Source organism: Metopolophium dirhodum, chromosome 7 (assembly GCF_019925205.1).
Source record: "Metopolophium dirhodum isolate CAU chromosome 7, ASM1992520v1, whole genome shotgun sequence".
NCBI lineage: Eukaryota > Metazoa > Arthropoda > Insecta > Hemiptera > Aphididae > Metopolophium > Metopolophium dirhodum.
Genome location: NC_083566.1, coordinates 32,677,733 through 32,704,794, shown reverse-complemented (window position 1 = coordinate 32,704,794; position 27,062 = coordinate 32,677,733). Strand labels below are relative to the sequence as shown.

Sequence of the window (27,062 nt, the reverse complement as noted above, 5' to 3'; positions counted from 1 at the left end):
TACTTCAAAAAAAAAACATAACCTTGTAGTGCCCTACTGCTGCTAAACTTATCTATGGAAGTGACCCATTTTGGAAAATTATTAAATTATTGGAGCGTCATACTAGACGTGTTCTATGATACTAGTCATGAAGGTATTGTGGATTTTTTATGTCCATCAAAGTTTCACGCTTACATTGTGGTCACACTGATTAATACGAAAACCAACCAAAACATCTTATTTGTGAATTGCAATTTGCGACTCAATTGTTGTGACTTGTGAGGCCCAACATTCGTCTACTGCTCTACTAAATTTATGCTCATTGACCAATGCCCATAGGTAGTTATTACTCGTTATTGAGACGCTCAATCTTTTCGTATAACCTCATATTTTGGGTTTCATTTTCATCTTTAGTGTCACAGTGGAAGTTGTAATAAGTAAATATTGAATATATATATAGTGTACTATAGACATTACGCAATAGATCTTCAAAACTCTATTGTGCAAATACTATATACTAAAATACTGAGTAGAGTTTACGTTCAATTATAATGTCGGAAAAGTTAGAACCGCGAAAAGTTTGTGATTTGAAGGTGACTGAATTACGTTCGGAATTAGAAAAACGTGATTTGGATAAAACAGGAGTAAAAGCGATACTTTTAGAGCGTTTGCAAAAGGTAAGTGTATACAACTGGTGATATTGCCAAAATAAAAAAAACAACGGTACATGGTTTGATTATTTTCAACACAATGTATAGCGTTTTTTGAAGTTGGATTTTTCATGATATGAACATAGTTTATTGTTTTTTGAAGTACTATGTAACTGTGTAATCCTACTTTCAGCTTTTGATGTTTTACTTTTATGATAGGTATTATTACTTTTAAAATTTGAATAGCAAATAATAAATGAAAATATTTGTCCATATTATATGCAATATAACTAGGTTTCTATTACTAGGTAACTATTTCTACTTATTTTGTGTTGCATCATCCTTAATAGACATTTGCCAATGCATTAAATGAAACCTAATGCTATTGGTAGGTTGTATACGTTTTAGAACCAATTGGCAATTATTGTAGTCTGTAATAAAGGTGAATATATTTTAATTGTGATCATAAACCCATTTTGATATCAATAAAAAAATAGATTTCAATTGTAGCCTCCATGTTGTTCCCAAAATTAGGTAATGAGAAAAAAGCCTAACATAATTATTAAGTATGAAGTTGTAACGATTGTTAACCACTTACCAAACACTAATTTAAAATAATTGCTGTCTTAGGTTCTAGTTCAATCAGCCTAAGCTATATTAAATTGCTGAAATTTGTAGGTATTAATTTAATGAATACTGCATTGTTAATTTTAATATGATGTAAATTTAACCTTCTAGTTGTGATTTTTTTTATTAGCTAAGGACAAATTCTTCTTATCTACATAGATTCATGTATATTTTACGTTCGGTAATAATTTGTTGACCTAACTGTCACTGACTTTTAACTATCTTAGCCCACAACTGTGGATATTTTAACTAGTATACTAGGAGACTCAATTGTTGGATAGTGAAATATTTTAGACGTCTAGTGGGTAATAATTTTAATAACTGGGTGATATAATGCCTAAATTCATCTTAATCCGTCCTAATCATATTGCATTACCTATTGGAGAATATAAGTATACCTCATAAGTTTCTCAAAATAATTTGGTATAGAAATATTCAACTATTACTATTTATCTAAAATGTCTCCGCTAGGGATTTTTCATCCAATACATTAATTTATTGTTAAATTCAAATTCAAATCAATACTACCTATAGTGATATATTCATTAACAATTCAATTTTAATTTCAATATGCAATACATTTCGAATTAAATCAAATTATGCGATAACCATTAAATGTTCATTACCTAATATCAGTTGCATTCTTAGGAATTTGAAATGTGTGGGGGGAGGGGTTGTGTATAATTTCTAGGAAAACTTGTAAACGGGTATCAGTACACAAAAAACGGGCAAGTAAAATTACAGCCAATAGTGGGAGGTTTAAATCTCTTGACCCCCTTTCTCTTGTGAGTGTGCCTATACCTAATAACCAAAAAAAAAAAACAGATCAAATATTTTTAAATTAGAATTAAATAATAGGTATGAAATGATGAATGTCGCGGGTCCGTGTAGTCAGTCTATTTACTAAATCTATATTTACTTTTAAAATTATACAACCACTCAATCACACAAAATATTTCATCAAAATCGGTCCAGCCGTTTTAAGAATGCATAAAGCTCATCCAGTCATCCAGACAAACTTTAATTTTGGTCTATATAGATAAATCAATAAACTTATAAAATATAAATCAACTGAATAAAATTATAAAAAAAAACAAGCGACAATAAATGTATTGTTTACTAGGATACATTTATAATAAAAATATTTTTTAAGAGGTTAAGATAAGTTCTTTTTCGCGTGTTTATCTTTAATTTTAATTTGCCATAGTTTTATTAATATATTGTGATTTAATGTAATACCAACGAGTATGTTAATCTTATTTCAGGCACTTCTTGAAGAAGGAGAAGATCCAGAAAATTGTGTTTTTGATAAATTTGAATTTAAAAATGTTAACACTGAAAAATCATTAATACCAGAAAAAAAGTCTCCTAGTGTTGAAAAAAAAAAACCAGTTACTCCTACAAAAACAATTAAGAAAAATGTGATTGGCAGAAGACCTGGACCAAAGTCTAGTAAGTTTTTGAAATTATAAAAAATGAATTAAGATATTAACTATTAAGTAGGTACTATAGGTATAATAGCATGACTGATATCTATAACATATGTTTATATGCTTATAAAAAAACATGAACATACCTACGTTAATGATGCATTTTTAATTTATAAGCATACAACTTATCCGAAAATTACCTTCCCTCACATGAAAATGTTCATAAAAAAATGTCCACAAGCGCCGCCCAAACACAATATTTTATACAATCTTCATAGTTTTGATAAGATGTAGACTGATCAGTATTAAGTTTTATATTTAACAGAGTCAGTAGTTTTACTTTAATTGCAATTATAATATACGAGTGAAATATTTTTTCCTTAAAATTACGAAAATGTATTTTAATTTATATTTAACTACATTTAATTACAGTTAACTTTTAAGTAATGTTCTAGCTGGCGCAAATTCTATTCTCACCATGCTATTCCTCCCGCATACGACAAAATACAAGCTATTTTGTGTTTCCTCGTTTGCGTGCAAATCAGCTAGGACACTGTTATTTATATAATTAAAATTGTTTTGTTTAGAAACGTGTATGACACAATTAAAAGTTGAAAAAATTACTTCAAGTATTTCACAAAAAGAAAATGATGATGTAAATCAAGAACAAGTAGACAGTAGCAATGTCATTGCTAGTTCTGAGGATTCAAAAAAAATTTTATTAGATATAATTAATCCTGATGTAATTGATTCAAATGAAGCAGAAGCCAAGGAAATTGATGCCGATGAAGCACAACTAAATGAGGCAGGAGTAATAAATGCCATTTCATCTCATGAAAATCAAACTGTAATTGCTATAGATTCTGACTCAACTAGTACTCACGAAAATACAAAAGAATTTGAAGGTGAAATAGATGTTGCACAAATCAATCTTAAGAATACAAACAATTTTATAGATGACGTAAAAGGTAATGAAATAAAACAAACTAAATGTTTGAATAATTTAGGTACTGATGCAGAAGTCAAAGAAAATAGTTCTATAATTAACAATGATATTGAAGAACAAAAATATAAAAAAAATTTCACTGGAGTAAAAGAAATTGTACCAGAAACCAATGAAGACGAAGATGATATACAAGATGAAGAATTGGATCATGAAATCGATGAAGAATTGGATCATGAAGTTGATGAAGAAGAAAAAAATTATAGTACCAACAATTTTAACCAAACTAATAATACAGTAAGTTTATATTAAATATTTTCAAATTTAATTGTTGTTTAACTATTACATTTTTACTCAATTCAGGAAAAATCTACTCAGGAACATAATAAAGATGACAATAATGAAGATTCCATTAACTTGACAATTGGAGAAGATGATATTAAATTATTTGCTGATGAGGTAAATAAATACTTACATTTTGTAAGGTTTTTAATATTTTTCGCAGTATTCTAATTTCAGTCTTAAAATAGTTTATTTGTTTTAAAAATAACTAGCTACTACCTAGCACTTATATTATATTATTATAAATTCTGATAGGTATTAACCATTAATTTAGTTTACATATATTTTGTATTTATATTTAATATTTTAAAATTGAATAGCTTTAAAAACAATTATTTTGATGATGATTAGGTGGATAATAGAATAATGTTTTAAACATTTAAAATTATAATTCAATAAATTATTACTGCTACAGTATACTGCATGATGAGATACCAAAATCAATATTATATTTTCAAAAATGTTGACCGGGGAGGTTGGTAACCTAACCGCTTTGCTGTACAGTAGGTGTACCTCATTGTTGAGTCACTATAATGTATGTGTACAGTTTGAAATCAATGATAAATCATTAATACTCAATACTGCCAACGGTATTCTACTCAGGTTAGGTAGTGCTATATTATAGTGCAGTATTTTTGAATGTAATACATGACTAATAGCCTCCCCTTTACTATGGTATTAGAAAAAAAGTTGTTTTGTAGAGTTATTCTTTTATGATATGAAGAATAAAACAATTTTGAAATCGGTTTAATTTTGAATGAATGTCAGTATCATATTTTCAATATATCCACCATTAACTGATATGCAAAAGTTAATTGTATAGGGCCATGATCTTTTTATAGAAATTCACGTAATAATGTGCCACTAGGAATATCGCACATTTATAGATTATTTTGTTACAGAAATCATGGGCCTACAATAAAACGGAATAGTAAATTGTGCATATCAGTGAATGACGCCATATATTGAATAATATTTTAAAACAAATAAATTATATTACATACAATTCCAATGAGTTTCACTGTTCTTTAATATATATCCAATTAGATTTGCATTAGACAAGGCCTTAGTTATCAAGTGTGAAAACAATTTTACAACTTTTAATTTCATATTTAGGTATAACTTCAGAGAAAGTAGAATTGATAGCTTATATTATAAAAACCTTTATAATAATAATTAAATTATTTAAAAAACTGCTACCTAACCTAATCTAAAGGTCAAGGGTTTCTATTATTTTTTTTAATTATTGGAAAATTTAATAATAATTTATTCAACTCAGATAAAATACAAACAAGAAAAGAAAAAAAAAACAAACATAAGTAATTTTATGAACTGAGCTGATTACTCCTCTCTTTAAGAATGCTTTTGATGAGAGGGGGAGACTTTAGATATTAGCTATACGAATAATATTATGACTTTAGCAAGTTTTTTAAAATTTATAATAGTGAAAATCTATTACAAGAGTATACTAAAAATGAATTATTATATAAGGACTCATTAACTCTGATATTCAAATCAGAATGTAGTCGGATTAACGAAAAGTACTTAGAAGAGTTGTTTTATATTAAATATTCCTAGAATGTCAAAAAGTTGTGAGGTATTCATTCTGTCATAGCCTTTTAATGCAATTCTCATTAAGATTCTATGTGTAGTGTCGAATTGTTCTATAGTGGTCAGGTAAGCAGACCCCCATACAACTATACTGTATGATAAGACAGACTGCACCAAAGCAAAATAAACACTACACAAAGTAAATACATCTAGAATAATATTTAATTCTTTAAATATAAAGAAAAGCTTTTATAAAATAATTAGAGGTATTTACTTTCTCAAACAAAAAAATTATCAAATATGTACCTAATTACATATAATATAAAGCTATACTTTATGATAATAGCTGTATCCTTGAAGATTGTGCTAAATAAGAAATATATAATTTAAATTATATTTAATGGTTTTTACATTCAAGTATTTATTCATGTAAAGCATATGTAGTCACTAAAATCATTGTAATCTAGTCAAAATAAACGATTTTCTATAAACCTTTTGTCATCTACAAACAAATATAGGCCCTGTTAATTAATGGTTAAATTTCACCATGTTCGCCACATGGACCAGCAATATAATTTCGACCGCCAAACTGAGTAGATAACCTTGATACTCCCTTACCCTTTAACGATATTAATACATTTGTGGTAAAAATAGGCAATAGTTTAAAATGAAGCAAAATGTTTTCAAAATATCATTGTGTGTATAAAACATAGAAATACATTTAAAACTTTCAAGTTCTCTCAAATAATATTTTTAAATTAATAACTGAGATTAATCATATTGATTTGTTTCTATTTATATGCTATACCAATACCATCCATTGTTCTCTGATTGATACTCTACTAACCAATTAGTTTGTGACCGGATGTAACATTATAGTTGAAAGATTGCATATTTATAATCTGCGAACTGCACTCTGAGATAACTCATATTGATTTGTTTCTATTTATATGTTCGCTATACCAATACCATCCATTGTTCTCTGATTGATACTCTACTAACCAATTAGTTTGTGACCGGATGTAACATTATAGTTGAAAGGTTGCATATTTATAATCTGCGAACTGCACTCTGAGATAACTCATATTGATTTGTTTCTATTTATATGTTCGCTATACCAATACCATCCATTGTTCTCTGATTGATACTCTACTAAGCAATTAGTTTGTGACCGGATGTAACATTATAGTTGAAAGGTTGCATATTTATAATCTGCGAACTGCACTCTGAGATAACTCATATTGATTTGTTTCTATTTATATGTTCGCTATACCAATACCATCCATTGTTCTCTGATTGATACCCTATTAACCAATTAGTTTGTGACCGGATGTAACATTATAGTTGAAAGGTTGCATGTTTGTAATTTGCGGACTGCACTCTGAGATAACTCATATTGATTTGTTTCTATTTATATGTTCGCTATACCAATACCATCCATTGTTCTCTGATTGATACTCTACTAACCAATTAGTTTGTGACCGGATGTAACATTATAGTTTAAAGGTTGCATATTTATAATCTGCGAACTGCACTCTGAGATAACTCATATTGATTTGTTTCTATTTATATGTTCGCTATACCAATACCATCCATTGTTCTCTGATTGATACTCTACTAACCAATTAGTTTGTGACCGGATGTAACATTATAGTTGAAAGATTGCATATTTATAATCTGCGAACTGCACTCTGAGATAACTCATATTGATTTGTTTCTATTTATATGTTCGCTATACCAATACCATCCATTGTTCTCTGATTGATACTCTACTAACCAATTAGTTTGTGACCGGATGTAACATTATAGTTGAAAGGTTGCATATTTATAATCTGCGAACTGCACTCTGAGATAACTCATATTGATTTGTTTCTATTTATATGTTCGCTATACCAATACCATCCATTGTTCTCTGATTGATACTCTACTAAGCAATTAGTTTGTGACCGGATGTAACATTATAGTTGAAAGGTTGCATATTTATAATCTGCGAACTGCACTCTGAGATAACTCATATTGATTTGTTTCTATTTATATGTTCGCTATACCAATACCATCCATTGTTCTCTGATTGATACCCTATTAACCAATTAGTTTGTGACCGGATGTAACATTATAGTTGAAAGGTTGCATGTTTGTAATTTGCGGACTGCACTCTGAGATAACTCATATTGATTTGTTTCTATTTATATGTTCGCTATACCAATACCATCCATTGTTCTCTGATTGATACTCTACTAACCAATTAGTTTGTGACCGGATGTAACATTATAGTTTAAAGGTTGCATATTTATAATCTGCGAACTGCACTCTGAGATAACTCATATTGATTTGTTTCTATTTATATGTTCGCTATACCAATACCATCCATTGTTCTCTGATTGATACTCTACTAACCAATTAGTTTGTGACCGGATGTAACATTATAGTTGAAAGATTGCATATTTATAATCTGCGAACTGCACTCTGAGATAACTCATATTGATTTGTTTCTATTTATATGTTCGCTATACCAATACCATCCATTGTTCTCTGATTGATACTCTACTAACCAATTAGTTTGTGACCGGATGTAACATTATAGTTGAAAGGTTGCATATTTATAATCTGCGAACTGCACTCTGAGATAACTCATATTGATTTGTTTCTATTTATATGTTCGCTATACCAATACCATCCATTGTTCTCTGATTGATACTCTACTAAGCAATTAGTTTGTGACCGGATGTAACATTATAGTTGAAAGGTTGCATATTTATAATCTGCGAACTGCACTCTGAGATAACTCATATTGATTTGTTTCTATTTATATGTTCGCTATACCAATACCATCCATTGTTCTCTGATTGATACCCTATTAACCAATTAGTTTGTGACCGGATGTAACATTATAGTTGAAAGGTTGCATGTTTGTAATTTGCGGACTGCACTCTGAGATAACTCATATTGATTTGTTTCTATTTATATGTTCGCTATACCAATACCATCCATTGTTCTCTGATTGATACTCTACTAAGCAATTAGTTTGTGACCGGATGTAACATTATAGTTGAAAGGTTGCATATTTATAATCTGCAAACTGCACTCTGAGATAACTCATATTGATTTGTTTCTATTTATATGTTCGCTATACCAATACCATCCATTGTTCTCTGATTGATACTCTACTAACCAATTAGTTTGTGACCGGATGTAACATTATAGTTTAAAGGTTGCATATTTATAATCTGCGAACTGCACTCTGAGATAACTCATATTGATTGGTTTCTATTTATATGTTCGCTATACCAATACCATCCATTGTTCTCTGATTGATACTCTACTAACCAATTAGTTTGTGACTGGATGTAACATTATAATTGGAAGGTTGCATGCATGGTACAACTAGGAGAGGGGACTTGGGAGTGCTAAGCACTCCCAATTTCAAAAGTGTCTGTGCTGGTTTCTTACAATATTGGTAATAGTAAAACTTCTGTTTTTTTAAATAATAATTTATGATAAATATATTGTTTTTCTAAGTTATCTTAATTTGTAATGGTCAATAGGATCAAATGCGTTAATTAAATTTGGTTTATCATTGTATTAATTATACTGTGTACACAAATAAGTAGAATCAGTAGGTTTAACATTTCCTAAATTCCTGATCAACGCTCAATAATCTTCGTTCAGAGAACGCCATACCTGCATGAGGTGTCTCCGTCTACCAAATGTACATTATGGCAAATTTTTCATTCACAATAATGCAATTTACTCTGTTAATTCTAAAATTAGAGTGAATTGATCTGTTATAAAATTTAAAGGTAAAATTATTATTTAAGGCAGAGGAGGCTTTTATTGATATTTTTATTAAGAAGCAAGTTATGACCTTTTTGATACTGTACAATTTTTGATCATAACTTTATAATAATATTAATAAAATTCTCCAAAATTTTTTGAAAATTTACTTTAGTAGTTTGGTATTACAAAAAATCGATTTTAGACAGTGTATCGATTTTATATTTTATTGTTATTTGACTTTATATTCAACTTTGTATTCGAATTCAAAATAAACAAAAAAAGTTGTACATTTAAATGATGTTTACATTGTTTTTAGACAAATCGATATAAAATTACCTCAAAAATATTATTCTATATCTTTTTTGTAATGGGTGATTCTACTCTAAGATTACTTTAAAACATAAAAAATTATTCTGCATATATGCGTTTTGTTCACTTTACCAATATCATCCATTGTTCTCTGATTTGTAGATAAAATTGTTATTCTTTGTTGAGTATCTAATTTTTGGCCAAATTGTTTACGAGGAATCTTATATTACATTTTCAAGTCTTACCTATAAAAATTGAATATTTTATCAATTTTAAACTATGAAGTTATCTACACATTTATATGAATTTGACAATTTTTGTCCAAATTTGAATTCAAAATGCTTATGAAAATAAAAATTTATGAGGAATCTTGTTTTATGTTTTCAAATTTTATGACCAAATGAAATAATGTTTTATCGAAAATTTCAAATATCTATAAATAGGTTAAATAAAGAAAAACATTTTTTTATTTTACTATGTAAACAAATTAGAAAAATGTAAACATTTTGTAAAAATTTCAAGTATCTGATTTTTCTGTAGTTTTTTTAACTAAGTAATAAAAACTGATTTTCAGTTAAAATTCCATTTTTCTGTAATTATTTAGATAATTACTGATCATTTTTTTTTGCTTTTGAACCATGCAAACTAGATTCACTTTCTTACCAGGAAAGATATTGAAGGTAAGAAACTAAACATTCTTATTGCTCCAAAAGCTGATGACAAACACAAAAAAAGAATAAACTATATTATAAAATCAATATTTTTATTACCTCAGAATCTAAAATATGAAACTATCTTACACAACTGGTTGTTATATTCAAATTTTGTTGGTGGTTTTATTTTTCAAATTTCTTTATTTTTTGTTATTGAGAGTCTAGAATATAATAAATATATATCTTGGATTTAGTTGTGTCTTATACAACTCTAATGCTAACATTGTGACTGCAGTTTGCGCTTGACTGTTTTTGCGACGACATCAAAATTTAAACAATATTATATTCTTGTAAGTAGTGGATGATGTAAAAGTAGTTTTAGACTTAAATGACTTAATGAATAATTCTCAAAATTATTATAAATAGGTAGTCTATTATTAAACATTTTTATAAATAGGTAGTTTATTAGATATTAAAAATCATAATAAATTGGTAATATAATATTAAAAAGGTGGGTAAGTGGATGTCGCTCTGCTGTACAGTAGGTGACAAGTGGGTCACTGTAATGGATGGTGTTAAATTTGAATTCAATGATATAATATCATTGTATGAGAAATACGATTCTGAGCGAAAACTGTCAGTCAGCCTATGATATTACCAAGTATATTTGATGATAATATTGTGAATAAAGTAATTTATATAAACCCTATTTACATGGTACCTTTTTTGGAATTTTCAATCCTTAGCTATAAAAGTTGAACATTTTATAAATTTTCAACTACAATATAATAATTAAATTTAGTCAAAATTTGAACTTTAAATGCTTATAAAAATAAAATTGTGCCTATGTATTTTTAATATTTTTCAATTGCTTTTGTAATAATATATCAGGAGCCTTGCATTAAGTTTTCACACTTTTTTACCCAACAAATAAAAGTTTATTAATAATTATAGAAAAAAAAACTAAAAACATTGAAAACTGACCATGTAAACAGCTCAAATAGAGTTAAATTATTTTCAAAATTTTATTGTGTATAGAAAATGCTAATATAAACATTCAGTGAAATTTTCAAGTATCTACAGTCATTTTTTTTTTAATTACAACAAAATAAGAAAATTGTTACATGAGAAATCAAGTGAATATCAAATGTTGTAAAAATATGAATTTCAAACGCTCATAAAAATTTAATTTAAGTTTCTTGTAGACATTTTTTTTTTGATAAAGGTAGACAAACTTATAAGGAATTCTTATATTACATTTTCATATCTTAGATTTAAAAAGAAAAATTTTTATGAATTCTCAACTCTAAATAATTTGCTAGTTTTCGTGATTTTTCCGTATTTTGTCAAAATTTGAACTTTAAATGCTTATAAATAAAAACTGTGACTAAGGATTTTTAATTTTTTTCATCTGCCTTTGAAACAATAACCTAGGAGCCTTCTATTAAATTTTCAAGCTTTTTTAACCAACAAATTAAATTTTATTAATATTTATAGGGAAAAAAAACTAAAAAAAATGGAAACTGAAAATATCTGTAAACAGCTCAAAATAAGTCAAAATATTTGGAAAATGTTATGGTGTATAGAAAATGCTAATATAAACATTCAGTCAAAATTTCATATACCTACGGTCATTTGTTTTAGACTTGCACCAAAAACCAAAATCGATTTTCTCAAAAATAATAATTCCCGTTTTTCCTTAATTTTTCTTTTGGTTTTCACGGCGCTTTTGATAACTACTGGGAAATTTTCATTTTTAGACCCCCCAAAGTACCAACTAGATTAACTTTCCTATCAGATACTGTTGAAGAAAATCTAAGCATTTTTTCTGTCCTAAAAGGTGATCACAGATATAAAAATAAAAAAATTAAAGATTAAAAAAAACACACATCATTGTAAAATCAATACATTCATCGCTTCGCTCAGAATCTAAAATATTATATTGTCTCATTACTTATCATTTATCACTTAAAATTATACGATTTAAAATGTTATTCATTTAAAATATACTTAAAATTTAAAAATAATAAATTAATTAGTAATAAATATTAAAATATTTGTGCTATGTCTTAAAAATGCGTTAAATGTGTCCCTTTTATTGATTCCCCTCCACTATGTTTCAATAAGATACCAGCAATAATTCATTATATTTATTATTTTATAATATTTTACTTTGGAAGCATATCAGGAATTCTACTATATGTCTATATTTAATTTTTACAATTTTGAGCCCCACATTTCCCACAAACTATTCTTTGACTATGTGCATTAAATGGGTACCATCATTGTAGAAATCACATAGTAAAGAGCGTATAACAAGATACCCATAACTATACTAACATCCAAAGTATATTATAAGTTTATAACTGTTTAATTAATTTTATATATTAACAACAATTGGTTTTTTTTTTCAGGAAGATACAAACATTGAAAAAGAGGGTAATTATAACTTAATTATCAATAAAAAAATATTAATATTTTTACTGTTATGCTAAAAACTTAATATTAGCACAATTTAATATGTGGGAGTTTGTTTGTTTTCTTATAATTAGGAGTATCAAGTAAAATAATATAATGTACATATTTAACAAGTATGTACAATTTTATATCTGTCCATGTTTAAGGTTTATGAATTTGATGTATTTTAATGTATGATTTTTTCTGAATGGAAACTAAAAGAAGGATTCTAAACAAATAATTTATCATATGTATGGTTAAAGTTTCAACTAAAAAAATTCGTTATGATAAATATCTTTTAAGTTGGATGTACAATATTTAAATCATATTTCATATGAACACTTAACATTTTAGTTAGTATTACATTACAAATAACTGTAATTTTTCAATATAATAGTTTTCAAACCCTTGATTTTGTGTAATCATAACAGTCGCCGATGGTCAAGATGAAGTAGACTGCTTATAACATCTTATTAAATATTGATTTCTTGGTTATTGATTTTGAAGTTTGAAATTATTTCAATTAATTAATATAAGTTTATTTTTATATCCATTTTATTATTTTCATTAAAGATAAACATTTAGGAAACAGGTTCTTAATAAATATGTATTTTTTTTTATTACCATTAGTTGTAGGACTGGCAGTGTTTTAACTTAATTAATAATTTTATGCATTTATTGAATGTCTTTTTATGTTTATGGACAAACTAGTTATTTTATTTATTTATTTGGAAGTTTATTTATTCATATGACTTAATAATGAGCGGTAGCACTAAAATATTTTCTTATTAGATACATAACAGGTTAAATTGGAAATGAAATAAGACAAAAGAAAGTGTCTTTATTCAATGATAATAAACTTATAACACTCTGAACTGATCACTATTTCATTTCACACAGAAATATTACTTAACGCACAAGAAATCTTTAATTTTGTAAGACAGAACACAATAATTGAAAATTCAGTATTGAACCATTAGAAATGTACATATCTTACAATGCAAAACTTAGCAGACTTATAATATGTCAAATATGATGAAGTGTCTGCTAGGAATATTTGGACTACTATCATCCCTAATAACAATCTATTTTTAAAAAGGAATATTTATAGTTCAACAACAATATTAGTGGACATCAAGCAATTGGACAGAAAACGATAAACATGTGAATTAAGTGAATAGAAAAAGTAAAACTATAAGATATCAAACTTAAACATTGTTCCAGTTTGAATATAACTGGAATAGTATTCTGATTCCAGTCTGGAAGCAACCAAAAGAACATTAAGTTTTAACTGTGGTTGGATGAACATTAATTTATGTGTACTAACCTCAAAAGTATGAAACTGGAAAACAATGTAAATATCTGTAAATAAATAAGTAACAACACAAAGGAAGAAATCATCATTTAAACTGCTACTAAATATACAAATAATTTAAATTTACTTAAAATCCCATAACTTATAGTCAAATTTTCAAATTATTAAGTTATGAATTGCATAAGATGTTCAAGAATTAAGTAGCTCAACAGACTATGTAGCAATAGCCAAAACAAAAAATAGTTAATGCTAAATATCTTATTTTTATAAAGTATATAAAACTAATACCTATTTGAAAAAATGTTTGTACCAAATTTACACAGATGGTTTACTGAAGCTGAAAAAATGGAAATAAATATAGAAATTTATTATTTATATTATTACTCAAGTTCTGTTGATTGCTTCCGAAGATTAAAAATAATATTGTATTACGCATGCACATCCACTTGAAGATTTTGGACATACATAGACTCAAAACCTTATGGGAAGAATCTTTTTTAAAATGTATTAGTTCCTATTCCTAATAAAAAGAAGTTGGATTTTAATATCCAGATATGTTGTATGGACTTAACATTTCAAAGTATATAATCTTTTATGAAAATAATATATTTTCTAAAAATTACACATAAAAAATTGTGAAGCTACCAGACAGCAGATATACAAATATTAATACCAGTTATTTGATTATTTTTTTAATTAGTAAAATATAAAAATTATTTTAGCAAAATAAAAAATTTTAGTCCCAAGAAGTTCTTCAAAACTACATTAATTTTAGTAGTGCTTTTGCACTTGTTAATGTAGTCTTATTGGTTTTATACATTACATTATGCATAAATAAATTAATCAGCTGAAATAGTTCATCCATTCAAATGTTCAAGATACTTTTATTCTGTCATGCTGACCAAATGACTACCCTCAACAATGTTCAAGGATAATGAATATAAAAATAGTCAATTTTACTAGTTAATTATTATTTGTTCTAGAATGGTATTTTATTAATTATTTATTAGTTTTTTATAACAATTATATTATGTTACTTATATTAATTAAAATGTAGGAATTAGAATTGCCTGCGATTGTTGGAGTTTGCACTAATGCTATTATAATCATTATATTTTAATATTACACTTTTTGTTACATACTATGTTCATGTTTAACTTTTCCTTAATAAATAAAAGTGTTCTTAATTAATAGGTATTCATAATAGAAATAATTAATTTTTAGGTAGGCCAAATTGTACAGAAAATGTAGGAGATTTATTTTACAATTTTAAATTAATTTTTCTATTTTTGTATATTAGTCGCACAGTTTATCCAAGTACTAACCCTTCATATTTTTGTATTATTGTTTTCAAATTTAAACTTGTTATTCTTAATTTGAACATAGGTTAAGGTTAATACTCTACCTGTTTATTATCTATACCACAGATATATTGTGTACATTTATAGATAATTTGTGTTTATGTATATTTAATTTGTGTGACGCAATATAGACGAAGTGACCGAGAACCATACCAAAGAAGAAACATTGATCAAACAGCGTGAATCTCGCCATCCAGTTACTGCTAGTAGCAGTAGAGCAACAACTGGATTAGTCAAAAGCCGTCGCAGTGCAACTGAGAAGCGATCATCTGTTGGGGATAAACCACGGAGTACCCACAAAGAGGACAAGGACATCAGCATTGCAAAACCCATCATCAGTGTCAGTGTGCCCAAAGATGAGAAGAAAGAAGAGGATAAACAAGTTAAAGATAAAGTGGAAGCTGGCAATAAGCAGAGGTTTGTTTTGAACACAGTCTCGACAACTTGATTCTTAATCCCTTCGTCGGAAAATTGCGCCAAGGACTGATATATTTGGAATTATAAAAAATTTAAAAAAAAAAAACATTATTATATCTTTTTTAGTACAACCAAGCTTGGATAAATACCCCATGTAGAGCTTTAGTGACTGTAAACTAATATATGTTTTTTTTATATATGGATAAATTTAATTAGAATACACCAAATTACATGCAAAATATGTTAATGGAGATAATCTATAACCAAAAACTGTTTTTAATAGATGTGGGTTAGGTTTTTTTTAATTGCAGTCGCATATATTATGTGCGGTAATAAGTACATGGATGTATTTTAGATACAACTGATGTATGTAGTAGTCGGCATATAGGTTTCACTATTTCAAATGCTTTGTCATATATAAGTTTAAATGGTTTAATTTTATTTGCAAATAATTTAACAATTTTAATAATTATTGTGTTATCAAGCTAGTAATTTCATTAAGAGGTATTAATTTTCCTTCAACTAATATAATATGTATTTGTACATGTTGATGTATTCAGCTTACACAATTATTATCTAATGAGATAGAAAAACCAACTATAGATTCATTGAATATTAACAGACAAATTGAGAATATAAAGAAATTAAGTAATCAAATTTTCAGCTGGAATATTCAAAATTGGACTGCTTTCTTTATATTCTCAATTTTTATTATCTAAAGTAGGTATACAATTTTTGAAATAACCATTTTTGAACTTCAATTTATTTAACTTAGTCATATTTTTAACTGGCAATTTATTAATAGACATGTCAATTATAAAATCAAACAAATTAAATTATTGTGTATGCAAATCTGATGTATAAGTTTCAATGAAAGTTTATTATCTACAATCCAGAATCAGTATTACTACTATTTGTTGTATTTCAATTTTCAATTCTGAAAGCAAATTTGTTAGAATGCAGTATTATAGATATATACAATTATTTAAGTTTTGATTATAAATTATTCTCAGGATTAGAATTTGTATGTCAAATACTTAAATTGCTGGAATATAGATGTCTACTTTTGTATACTATTAAATTAAAAATTATAAATTCAAGTAAATTGTTTATAAGAAATTAAGTTATATTTAAAACAAAAACTGTTTGATAACTTAAAGTATATTTAATTACTAATTCTTCGCTGCATATCTACTTATATTAGTTTAAAGTATTGATTTGTATTATTTATAAAAGTATTATCCAGATACCTGAATTATAAATTATATATTTAACTAATATATACATTATAATATTTGTACTAAACTTATTATGGATGGGGATTAAATTAAAAACTAAACTGCATTTTACAGAATTGTGATTGTGATAGGTATAAAGTCACTTGAAAAAAACATAGTTATTGTCTATTACCTTTTGGTTGGACTTTCTAGTTAAGAATTATGAACGGAAATTGGATGATGAAATATGACTTTGTACATTCTCATGTTTGAACATATATATGTATTGCATATTATTTGAAAACAAAATACTACTACACTAGTACATGGCAATAACAAGTTGATATTCCCAATTCTAGCTGTTGAAAATGAATAATATTAATATAGTAAAAATGAACATTTCAAAAATGTGGATGGACATTAACTGAAGTCAAGTCAATTACAAATACAAATTAAGATATCAAAATAATAAATAAAGAAGCAAATTAGTTAACTCAAGTCGACTATAAGAAAAAAATTATTTCATAATTGAATTTGAAATTTACTATTATAGATTGCCATAAAAACATTAAAGTAATGAATGTTGTTGACATTAAAAACTGATATTGTACTTATAATACTTACCATTTGTATCAAAAGATGCATAATAGTCATTGTGCAATTTCAAGATGATATGTATTATTGAAAAAATTGCATATTAATATACTGTACAAAAATACATACAAAATTGCAAGAATTAAAACATTTTTAAATAATAGTAAAGTTTAAATTATTCTATGACAAATAAGAAAAAAGAAATTTGTCTTTTACTATAATGACGGTTAAGTCTTCAATATTCAATAACTTTTTCACCAAGAAGAAATTACAAAATTGATAATTATGTGTAATTAATGTACACATAAAATATGTATAATTTATTGTATCAAGAAAAGTATCAAAAGTATTTTTTACATGACATAAATTTATGCAAATTATTTTTTATAATAATAATTCTCCCGAAATTATTTTTCAAGTGACTTTGGTCTTGACTTTGGTACTTTCTCATAACACTAAGTTAATAATTGTAAAAAGTTTTTTTTTTGTATATTACGAAGATAATTAGAAATTTGAACCCAAGCTGACCAGTGGCGCAACTTGATAATAAGGGTTAGATTACCTGCTAATAAAAATTAAAAACAGTCATGCCTACCCTATTATAACTATAAAATATATTGTTTTCTCACATTTAAAGGTTAATAATTTTTAGTTATATATACCTACCTAATATTACACAGGTTTCTTGCATAGGCACTTGTAATTCAAATTCTCTAAACTCAAGATTAAAAACATTTCTATTTACTGTTATTGTATTAAAACAAATAATAGTATAATATGTGTATATAACAGATTAAAGTAGGGAAATTGTGTATGAGATCTCGGGGGCCCCTATGAATTGCACACCCAACACTCCCGATAATTGCGCCACTGAAGATTACTTCAAAAAAATATTATAAATTTATGATATTTAATAAAATATGTTAACGGTTATTTAATTGACAAAATATTTTAATAACCTTTTTTTTATTTAAGTCAAGACACGGGAACAAGTATAATTTTAATATTTTTCATTATATGTGTGAAATGTATTTAATTGTATACTATCTAAAATTATGAAAATATTTTATATAAGTTAAGATTTATAAAACTAATTGTTATTTCCATATTTTCAGTAATGACTCAAAGGTTCTGCAAATATCAAGTGAGACATGTAAGTTAATTATTAATATTAATTTTTAGAGTTTAACTGATTGTACAATATGTTTTTTTTCTTTCCCATTTTATTAATTTGTTGGAGCGATTGTACAATTATGTTTTTTTTTCATTCTCGTTTTATTCAATTTTATTATTGTCCACCTTATAAACATACAAACACACAAATTTTAAAATGAATTAGATGTTATGTTATAATTATGTCTATGTGAAATATTACAACTTTAAAATCTTCAAAACTTGTTTTAAAATTCAAGTAATAATAAAATCTTTAAATATGGCCTAAATAGTATTCTTAACTTTAAATTTAAATATTAATGTAAGTTAAAGACACAAAATTAGATTATATTAAATATTAATTTGAAAAAAATGTGTGTAATCTTAGCTATGCTAAGATTCTTTTTTAAAATGAAATATTTATTAATGATTTTAAACTTTGATCCATGAATGTCCCACAAAATTACAATTATATGATTGACTTTATTTCACTTCATAATTTATATTTTAGCAAAGAAAAACAATTCATCCTTGGTTCGCAACATTTGGGTCAGTGGTTTGGCATCAATTACTAAGGCGACTGATTTAAAACAACTTTTTTCAAAATATGGAAAGGTAATACTTAGTAATATTTAAAATAACAACTATAATATTATGTTTTCTCATTGTTATTAAAAATGTACAAATACACAGATCTATCATTTATAACATATTACATATTATATTTATAAAAATTGTATCTATCATCATGTATGCTATACACCTTACACCGTGCCCTACGTCAATCCGACAAATGTGAAAAAACATAAAACCGTTTGTATTTTGTCGCATCTTAGTGCGACGGAACAGCATGATCAGAATAGAAATTGTCGGACTTGCCGGATTTAAGTAGGACACAACGTTAGGATATACCACTAAAATTAATCATATCACATATTTTAAATTTACGTGTTTGGTATACCTATACCACCCATAATTATCTTATGATTGATACTCTACTAAGCAAGACTGGATGTAACATTATAATTTAATGGTTGCATATTTATAATCTGCGAACTGCACTCTGAGATAACTCATATTGATTTGTTTCTATTTATATGTTCGCTATACCAATACCATCCATTGTTCTCTGATTGATACTCTACTAAGCAATTAGTTTGTGACCGGATGTAACATTATAATTGAAAGGTTGCATATTTATAATCTGCGAACTGCACTCTGAGATAACTCATATTGATTTGTTTCTATTTATATGTTCGCTATACCAATACCATCCATTGTTCTCTGATTGATACTCTACTAACCAATTAGTTTGTGACCGGATGTAACATTGTAGTTGAAAAGTTTTATATATATATATAATCTTTGAACTGCACTCTGAAATATCTGATATTGATTTGTTTCTATTTATATATTCAGTATACCATTAAATTATAATTTATAATTTTATGGCAAATTAACTTAATAAGTGGTTTGTGACCAAATATTAGATATCTAAAATTGAATCATCCCTCCATTAGTCATGAAAAATATATCATCTAACAATAAATAATTAAGTTTTGATAGCATTTCCTGGCTTTATTAATATGCATGTCTTATGATCGCTTTATTTTATATCTTTTTATTTTCTTAATATTGTATAAAATAAAAAAAAATTGATTATTCATTATTTGTTAATTATATTGTGCTGCATATTTAATAAAAATAATAATAATAATATTCATAGGTTGTTGGCGCTAAAGTTGTGGACAAATGCCAAAACTCCTGGTGCTCGTTGTTATGGGTTTGTTACATTATCTTCAGCAGAAGATGCTAATCGTAGTATTGAAAATTTACATAAGACTGAACTTCATGGCCGTGTTATTAGTGTTGAACGAGTTCGTATTAATTTTTTTTTTTTTGTAATTAGATTAGTACAGATTTATTATGAATTTTATGTTATCAATAGGCTAAACGTGATAATGGCTATCAAGTCACAGCAAAAAGTTCTAATGCTTCCAAAGTAAATGAAAATTCTGAAACCGAACAAAATACAAAAAAAACTGAAGATAAAAAAGATAAACGAGAAGAAAAAAGGGAAAAGAGACCAGAAATTACAATTAATGATGTAAAAAAACCAGACTTATGTACATTAAAGCGATCATGTTGGTATTCAGAGTTTTTAATTTCATAATTTTGTGTTTTTTAATCTAGATAATATTTTATATGTTTTTTTAGTATCAAAAGATCAAAACCAAGAATCAAAACGTTCTAAAATTGTAATCGAAAAAGATGATCGAAAAAAAGACAGGAGCATCAAAAGTAAAAGTAATGAACGTGACCGAGAAAAGCTAAGAGAATTAGAACGAGAAAGAGAACGCTTAGAAAGAGAAAAAAGAAGGCAGCAGGAAATTTTAAACTTGACAAAAATGAAAGTGAGCTGAATTTTAATTTGTAAACAATTATCATTTTATTATACTCTATTCCAAATAAGATCAGGCGGCAACCAGTTTTAGTTGTGCGACAGTCAGACGCCGACCCCATTACAGCGGCACATCGGGTGCTGCCACGGGAACAAAGCCACGCTCATGCACACAACTCAGGCTACCAAACCCTGATCTTATTTTGAAATAGATTATAATTATAAATAAAAATTTTTTAATCTTTTTGATGTATTATTTATTTTATTAGACTGAACGTGAAAGGCTAAAACAAAAAGAACAAGAGAGAGCGATAAGAGAAGAAGAACGTAAGAGACGTATTGAAAAAGAAACGTCAATTAGAAATTGAAAGAAAACAAAAAGAAGAAGCAATACGTCTAGAAAAGTAAGTATTTAAATACAAAAATAAAAATACCCATGTTATAATTTTTATTTTATTTATTTAGAGAAAGACAAAAACTTCGAATTGAGCGTGAACGAATTGAAAAGGAAAAATCTGAACTATTGCGTTTAGAGCGTGAAAATCAACGTTTAGAACGAGAAAGATTACAAAGAGAAAAGGAAGAGTTACGTAGAGCACAAGAAAAGTTAGAGGAAACAAAACGTCAAGCAATACTAAAGCGTGCTATGCCCCCATCTCCACCACTTCCTAGTAAAAGACATTCTTCATCAAATTCATCTCGATATGAAGAAAGGTACATAGTACATATTTTTTAAATGTAAAATATTTAATTTTCTAACATGGTTATCAATTGATCACTTGTTTATTTCCTTACAGAAAAGAACCAATTCGTAGTTCTCGTATCCAGCCTAGTACTGACTATATGAACCAAGCACCTCCACCTCCTAACATAACATCATCTAGACATCGCTATGAACAGCATTCTTCAGAATCCCGTCGTATGAGGCAATCACCGCCCCCTCCTCCACCACCTGCATCAAGACCCAAAGACTCAACGATGAACATCAGGTAATATTTGTGTACTATCGTTATAAACTTAAGAAAATAAATTTTTTTTCAAAATTCTAATTTTCATTACTGTGATATGTTATGATTACAGTTCATCAGAATTTTGTAAAGTAAATTTCAGCCATTTGACAGCTAGATATTTCAATAATAATTATCTTGGTTTGTACAGGCAATGATACAGCTTTTAACAAATCTAAATTATTTTCCATTTTTCTTGTTTTATTAAATCTAAGTTCTTTTATATATTACTATAAATGTATGTAATGTTTATAGTATTTTTGAACTTCGTACATTAAATTTCGACTATTGACAGCTAAACAATTATTTTGGTATTCGTTTATGTTTGTACAGGTTAAGAAACAATATTACTATAATTTAAACTATAAATTTTTTTAAGTATTTTTTTTTTTTTTGTAATTATAATTATATATTGTTATTGAATGTTTGTTTTACACTGAAGTAGATATGGTGGTGCTCCATCAGCAACAGATCATCATTACAGAAGTCGGGATGATCGGTCAGATCGAAGAGAAGAATCTCGTAAGAAAGATTCAAGCAGTGGTGGTAGTAATAGACATGCTCATGCTCCATATGATTCAAATAAGACTTGTAAGTCTTTTAATCAATTAATAGTTGCTTATTTATTTCTATTTAACAATGACACTTTTTATTATTTCAGCCTATGGAGGAATGTCCCGCAGTAGCGAAAGTAATACCTGGCCATCAGCCCCTGTAAAGAGTTCTTATGGCACACTTAGTTCAAGCTCTGGAACTAATAATATGGTAATGAGTTCGAGACCAGATCCTTGGTCAAATAGTAATAATAGTCGAGAAATTGAAACAACTGTGTGGCAACGTCCTCCTCAACCACCACCGGAGAAGTATGTTGTACATTTCTTAAATATTTGTATTAGTTATTTGAATAAAACAATATTATTACTTGTCTTAGCAGATGGAACAGCACTTCAAGTAATCCATCATCTATGTCAATAAGTGGACGTAGTTCGAGTAGTAACACCTTGTATGGAAATAACCATCAAGTTATACCAAACATGGGATTAAACATGTCAACAAACTACAGTGATAGTAGATTTGACAGTTACAAAATGAGTGGCATGTCACGAAAATATTAGAAAACTTCAATCATCAAATCGTTAGCATATAATCACTGTACTACACATTCTGTTGTCCTTTTGCTGTTTTTGCTAATATTTCATGTATTTTAATTTTTAACAATAATTTTTATATATATTATGATATTATTGATTTCATTTTTATTACTTCAACTTAATTGTTGAACTAATAGGTATGCATTTTTGATACACGTAGTTGGTGGATTATAAAAATGCAACAAATATTATTTGAATTTTAGTTGCATTGTTTTAATGCATTTTTAAAATAGTTAATTTATTCAATTTATCTTTATGTAAAATATATTAATTATCTTATTCTTTTAGTTATTAAATCATTGAAAAAATGTTTGTAATCAATGACTTCTTCTTTGTGAACCTTAAAATAAATAAGTTACTTCTATTTTGTACATTATATTATTATCTGTATTGTAATTAGTAATTACCTATAATATAATAACATTAAGAATACGTTGATTTTATAATAAATATCTTTAATTATACATAATATACCAGTTGTCATATTATAAACATTCTTTTTTTTTAGAAATCATTTGATCTAAAAAAATGCACTTACAGTCTACTCTACATTTTTGATAGCGATTATACAAAATTCTCTTTCCACCACAATAATACCTCATTGATTTTTAATATTTCAACATTTTTTCTTTCCCCTTGAACTTTAAAATACCTTATTCAACTGTAAATACATAGTTGAAATACAGAGTACTTATAGACAGTAATTTAAGACCTATGCAATTTGATGAAACATGACCAACAATATGTGTAAATATGATCACAAGTATTATGGTCCTTCTATAATTTTATACTTATAAAATTTTACTCACAATTAAATTAATGCTTTTCTATAAAATATCTAGTTTCACTTTCATATATTTTACATTTACATGACTTATGAATAAGGTTGAACACATGTTTAGGCTCAAATAATGAACAATCAAGCCAATGAGGTTTGATAGTAAGATATTGTATATAATTTGGCTTTCACACTATGTATTTATTTAATCATCATTAATAAGTGGGTAATTTTTGAGTAGTATTAAAGTAGTGTCTTGTAAATTATTAAGTGCTTCCTTACTCAAATAATATTTGTTAAGAGGACGTTCTAACACACTTAAGACATAGGGAATTTTCATTCACTAGTTTTCAATAGTGTGCTGTTAGTTTTGATATTATCAAACTTTTTGGTAATTTTGGTAATTTCATTATCTGTGCTTAAGTGTCGGCGAATTATATAGTATTACAAATTAAAAATGATCACATCTCGCTTGAAAGTTAAAATATTGAAAAATCGACAACGCTTAAGCACAGATAATGTTCTTACCTAAAATTTTGGTATAAGGTGAATGCACTCTAATATCATAACAGCACACTATTGAAACTAATGAATGAAAATTTGCTTTGTCATACGTGTGTATGACGGAGACAAAAAATGCATGGGTAGTGTACTCGTAAAAGTATTTATTAAATACGTCATTAATATCTGATAAAATAAATTTGGGCCTAGATAAGTATTACAATTATTTGTGATTCCTTCCTCTTATTAATTTATGAGTCATAAAAAAACCTACAATCTTATTTAAAGTTAAGCATATTTCCAGGACCACAAAGGTTTATTTTGACATTTTAAGCAAACTAAGATCTAACTGAAATTGAATATTGGTTATCAAACTTGAGTTAAACAGTAACATGATATACATTAATATGTACAACTATTATAATGTATTTACTAGATTCTAGCATAAATGTGACGATATGTATTTTGTAAAAATTTTTTTTTTTTTATATTTATATTGTATTATTTGTAGTTTTTGTGAAAATAATTTTGTATCAATAATTTATTATTTGATGCATTAGCTATACTTTGGGAAATTAATAATAAATCATGTATACCTATTTATAATAATATGTGAAATGTTAAAATATAAGTGAGGTTGAAGATCCTCTCACAGAATTTAGTTTCTTGTTGAGTCTTTGGGTATTAAGAATAATTAAAAATACCTAAAAAACCTTTTGGACAAAAATATGAGACAGTGAAATAATGTACTAAGTAGTGTCTTTATAAGGAAATGTGTATGGTTATGGTTGTATATTATACCATTGATTAATGATTATATTATATTATAATCTATAATGTATTATAAAATCATTATAATTAATAATTATACTATATTCTGTAAATAACCGTTTAAATACAATACAACTGCCCTATATAACAAATTAAATCAATAGAATATAATATACCCAAGGTAAAAAAATACCTATCAAATGTTGATCTACCGACCTACCTAGATCAAGTAGCTAGGATGGTACCTAGGAAACATATTGGGTACTGGGTAGTAATATTATAATAGTAAAATACTATTGTTTATTATACATTTTATATGTATTAATATCGAAATATAAATTAAATAGTATCTAATCAGTTGACACTAACAGGAATACAGGATCAGGATTCGGGATCATCCAATTACTATAAAAAACATCTCAATCCTGTATAATAATGCTATATTGCTATGTATATAAACTAAATATTAACACTCTAATTATGTGTTAACTATTAGGTATTAATTATTCGTTATTACTGGGGCTACTAAAATTTCAAAGAAGTCAGTATAAAACTATAAAATGCACAGCTGTATAAGCAGTTATTCTGTGGTATAAATATAGGTAGTAAAGATTAAAAAATTGTAATCAACAAAAAAAAATACAAAAATCTATCAAGTGTAAAATGTTTTGATATATCAACCAATAATTCATAAAATGTGTATAAAGTTTTAAATGAAAGAAATTATTAAAAGTATTCTGAAAAAAAACTAATAAGACTGAAAAAATTTCCAAAAAAAAGATAAAATGTAAAAAATAGTTCCAAAATTGAATTCATTAGTAAACTTTATGAAAACTTTATGGTAAGGATTAAGGAAGCTATGTTTTAAAGTGAGTTAAAAATAATTAAATAAATTCACACCCATAGACTAGGGTTGGCAGTATTGAAATTAGATAGGCGCAAATATGGAAATACCATAGGCGCAAATAGGGGGGACTTTAGGGGCTAAGCCCCCTCCAAAAATGTCCATAGCCCCCGCAAACATTTACTACTTTAAGCTTATTCAATATTATAAAAGTAAGGTTTTAACCGCCCCCCCCCCCCAAAAAAAAAAATCCCAAACGCTATTTGCGCCTATGCTAGGTACCAGTATTAGGGGAATTTTTGGAACCGGTATACCAAAAAAAACGTCAGCCCTAGCCCCAATTAATATCACCCCATACATCTACCTAGCTGCTAGGATATTGTTAGACTCTCAACAGGATCATCCTATGATTGTCATTTGTCATGACGAAATAGTTTCTATTTCATAATGATTCGTGCAATTTATTACAGTGGACTAGGGATATTTGGTTATAAGTTTATACCTACCTAATATAAAATAAATGAAGACAATACATATTATTATGTACCTACCTATTATAACATTATTAATGTTTGCATATAATTGGCAAATATACACTATACCTACATAATACATATTAATTAAAACTACATTCTACATGTCACTACAATATTAGCTTTAGAACAAAATGTATAATATACAACGCGTCTCAAACTGTACCTAGATTAATATTAGACATAAAATAGATCGCCTTATTAAAATAGTTCAATAGTAGGTATTCATAGTTTTGTAATAAATTGATGGTGTTAAATCATTCCTCGACAATAGCAATGACTTCGATTTCCACAAGCGCGTC

General features: G+C 26.9%; 2 protein-coding genes across 2 annotated transcripts in view; one reads left to right on the top strand and one right to left on the bottom strand.

Moving 5' to 3' along the window:
- The first annotated feature begins 238 nt into the window (after positions 1–238).
- On the top strand, positions 239–25,221 carry LOC132948159 (SAFB-like transcription modulator). The gene is given in 19 exon segments (XM_061018508.1): positions 239–656; positions 2,522–2,708; positions 3,274–3,926; positions 3,993–4,088; positions 12,676–12,700; positions 15,526–15,811; positions 18,738–18,775; positions 19,286–19,389; positions 20,501–20,521; positions 20,523–20,651; positions 20,723–20,918; positions 20,992–21,188; positions 21,445–21,525; positions 21,527–21,579; positions 21,641–21,889; positions 21,973–22,164; positions 22,628–22,773; positions 22,844–23,045; positions 23,114–25,221. Coding segments are annotated over 19 exon segments (3,165 nt in total). The 5' UTR covers positions 239–530; the 3' UTR covers positions 23,298–25,221.
- Positions 23,768–27,062, bottom strand: part of LOC132949175 (rutC family protein UK114-like) — an 18,244-nt gene continuing 14,949 nt past the window's right edge. Inside the window, exon 5 of the mRNA XM_061019946.1 lies at positions 23,768–27,062. Within this exon, the coding sequence (XP_060875929.1) occupies positions 27,018–27,062 (45 nt within the window). The 3' untranslated portion in view covers positions 23,768–27,017.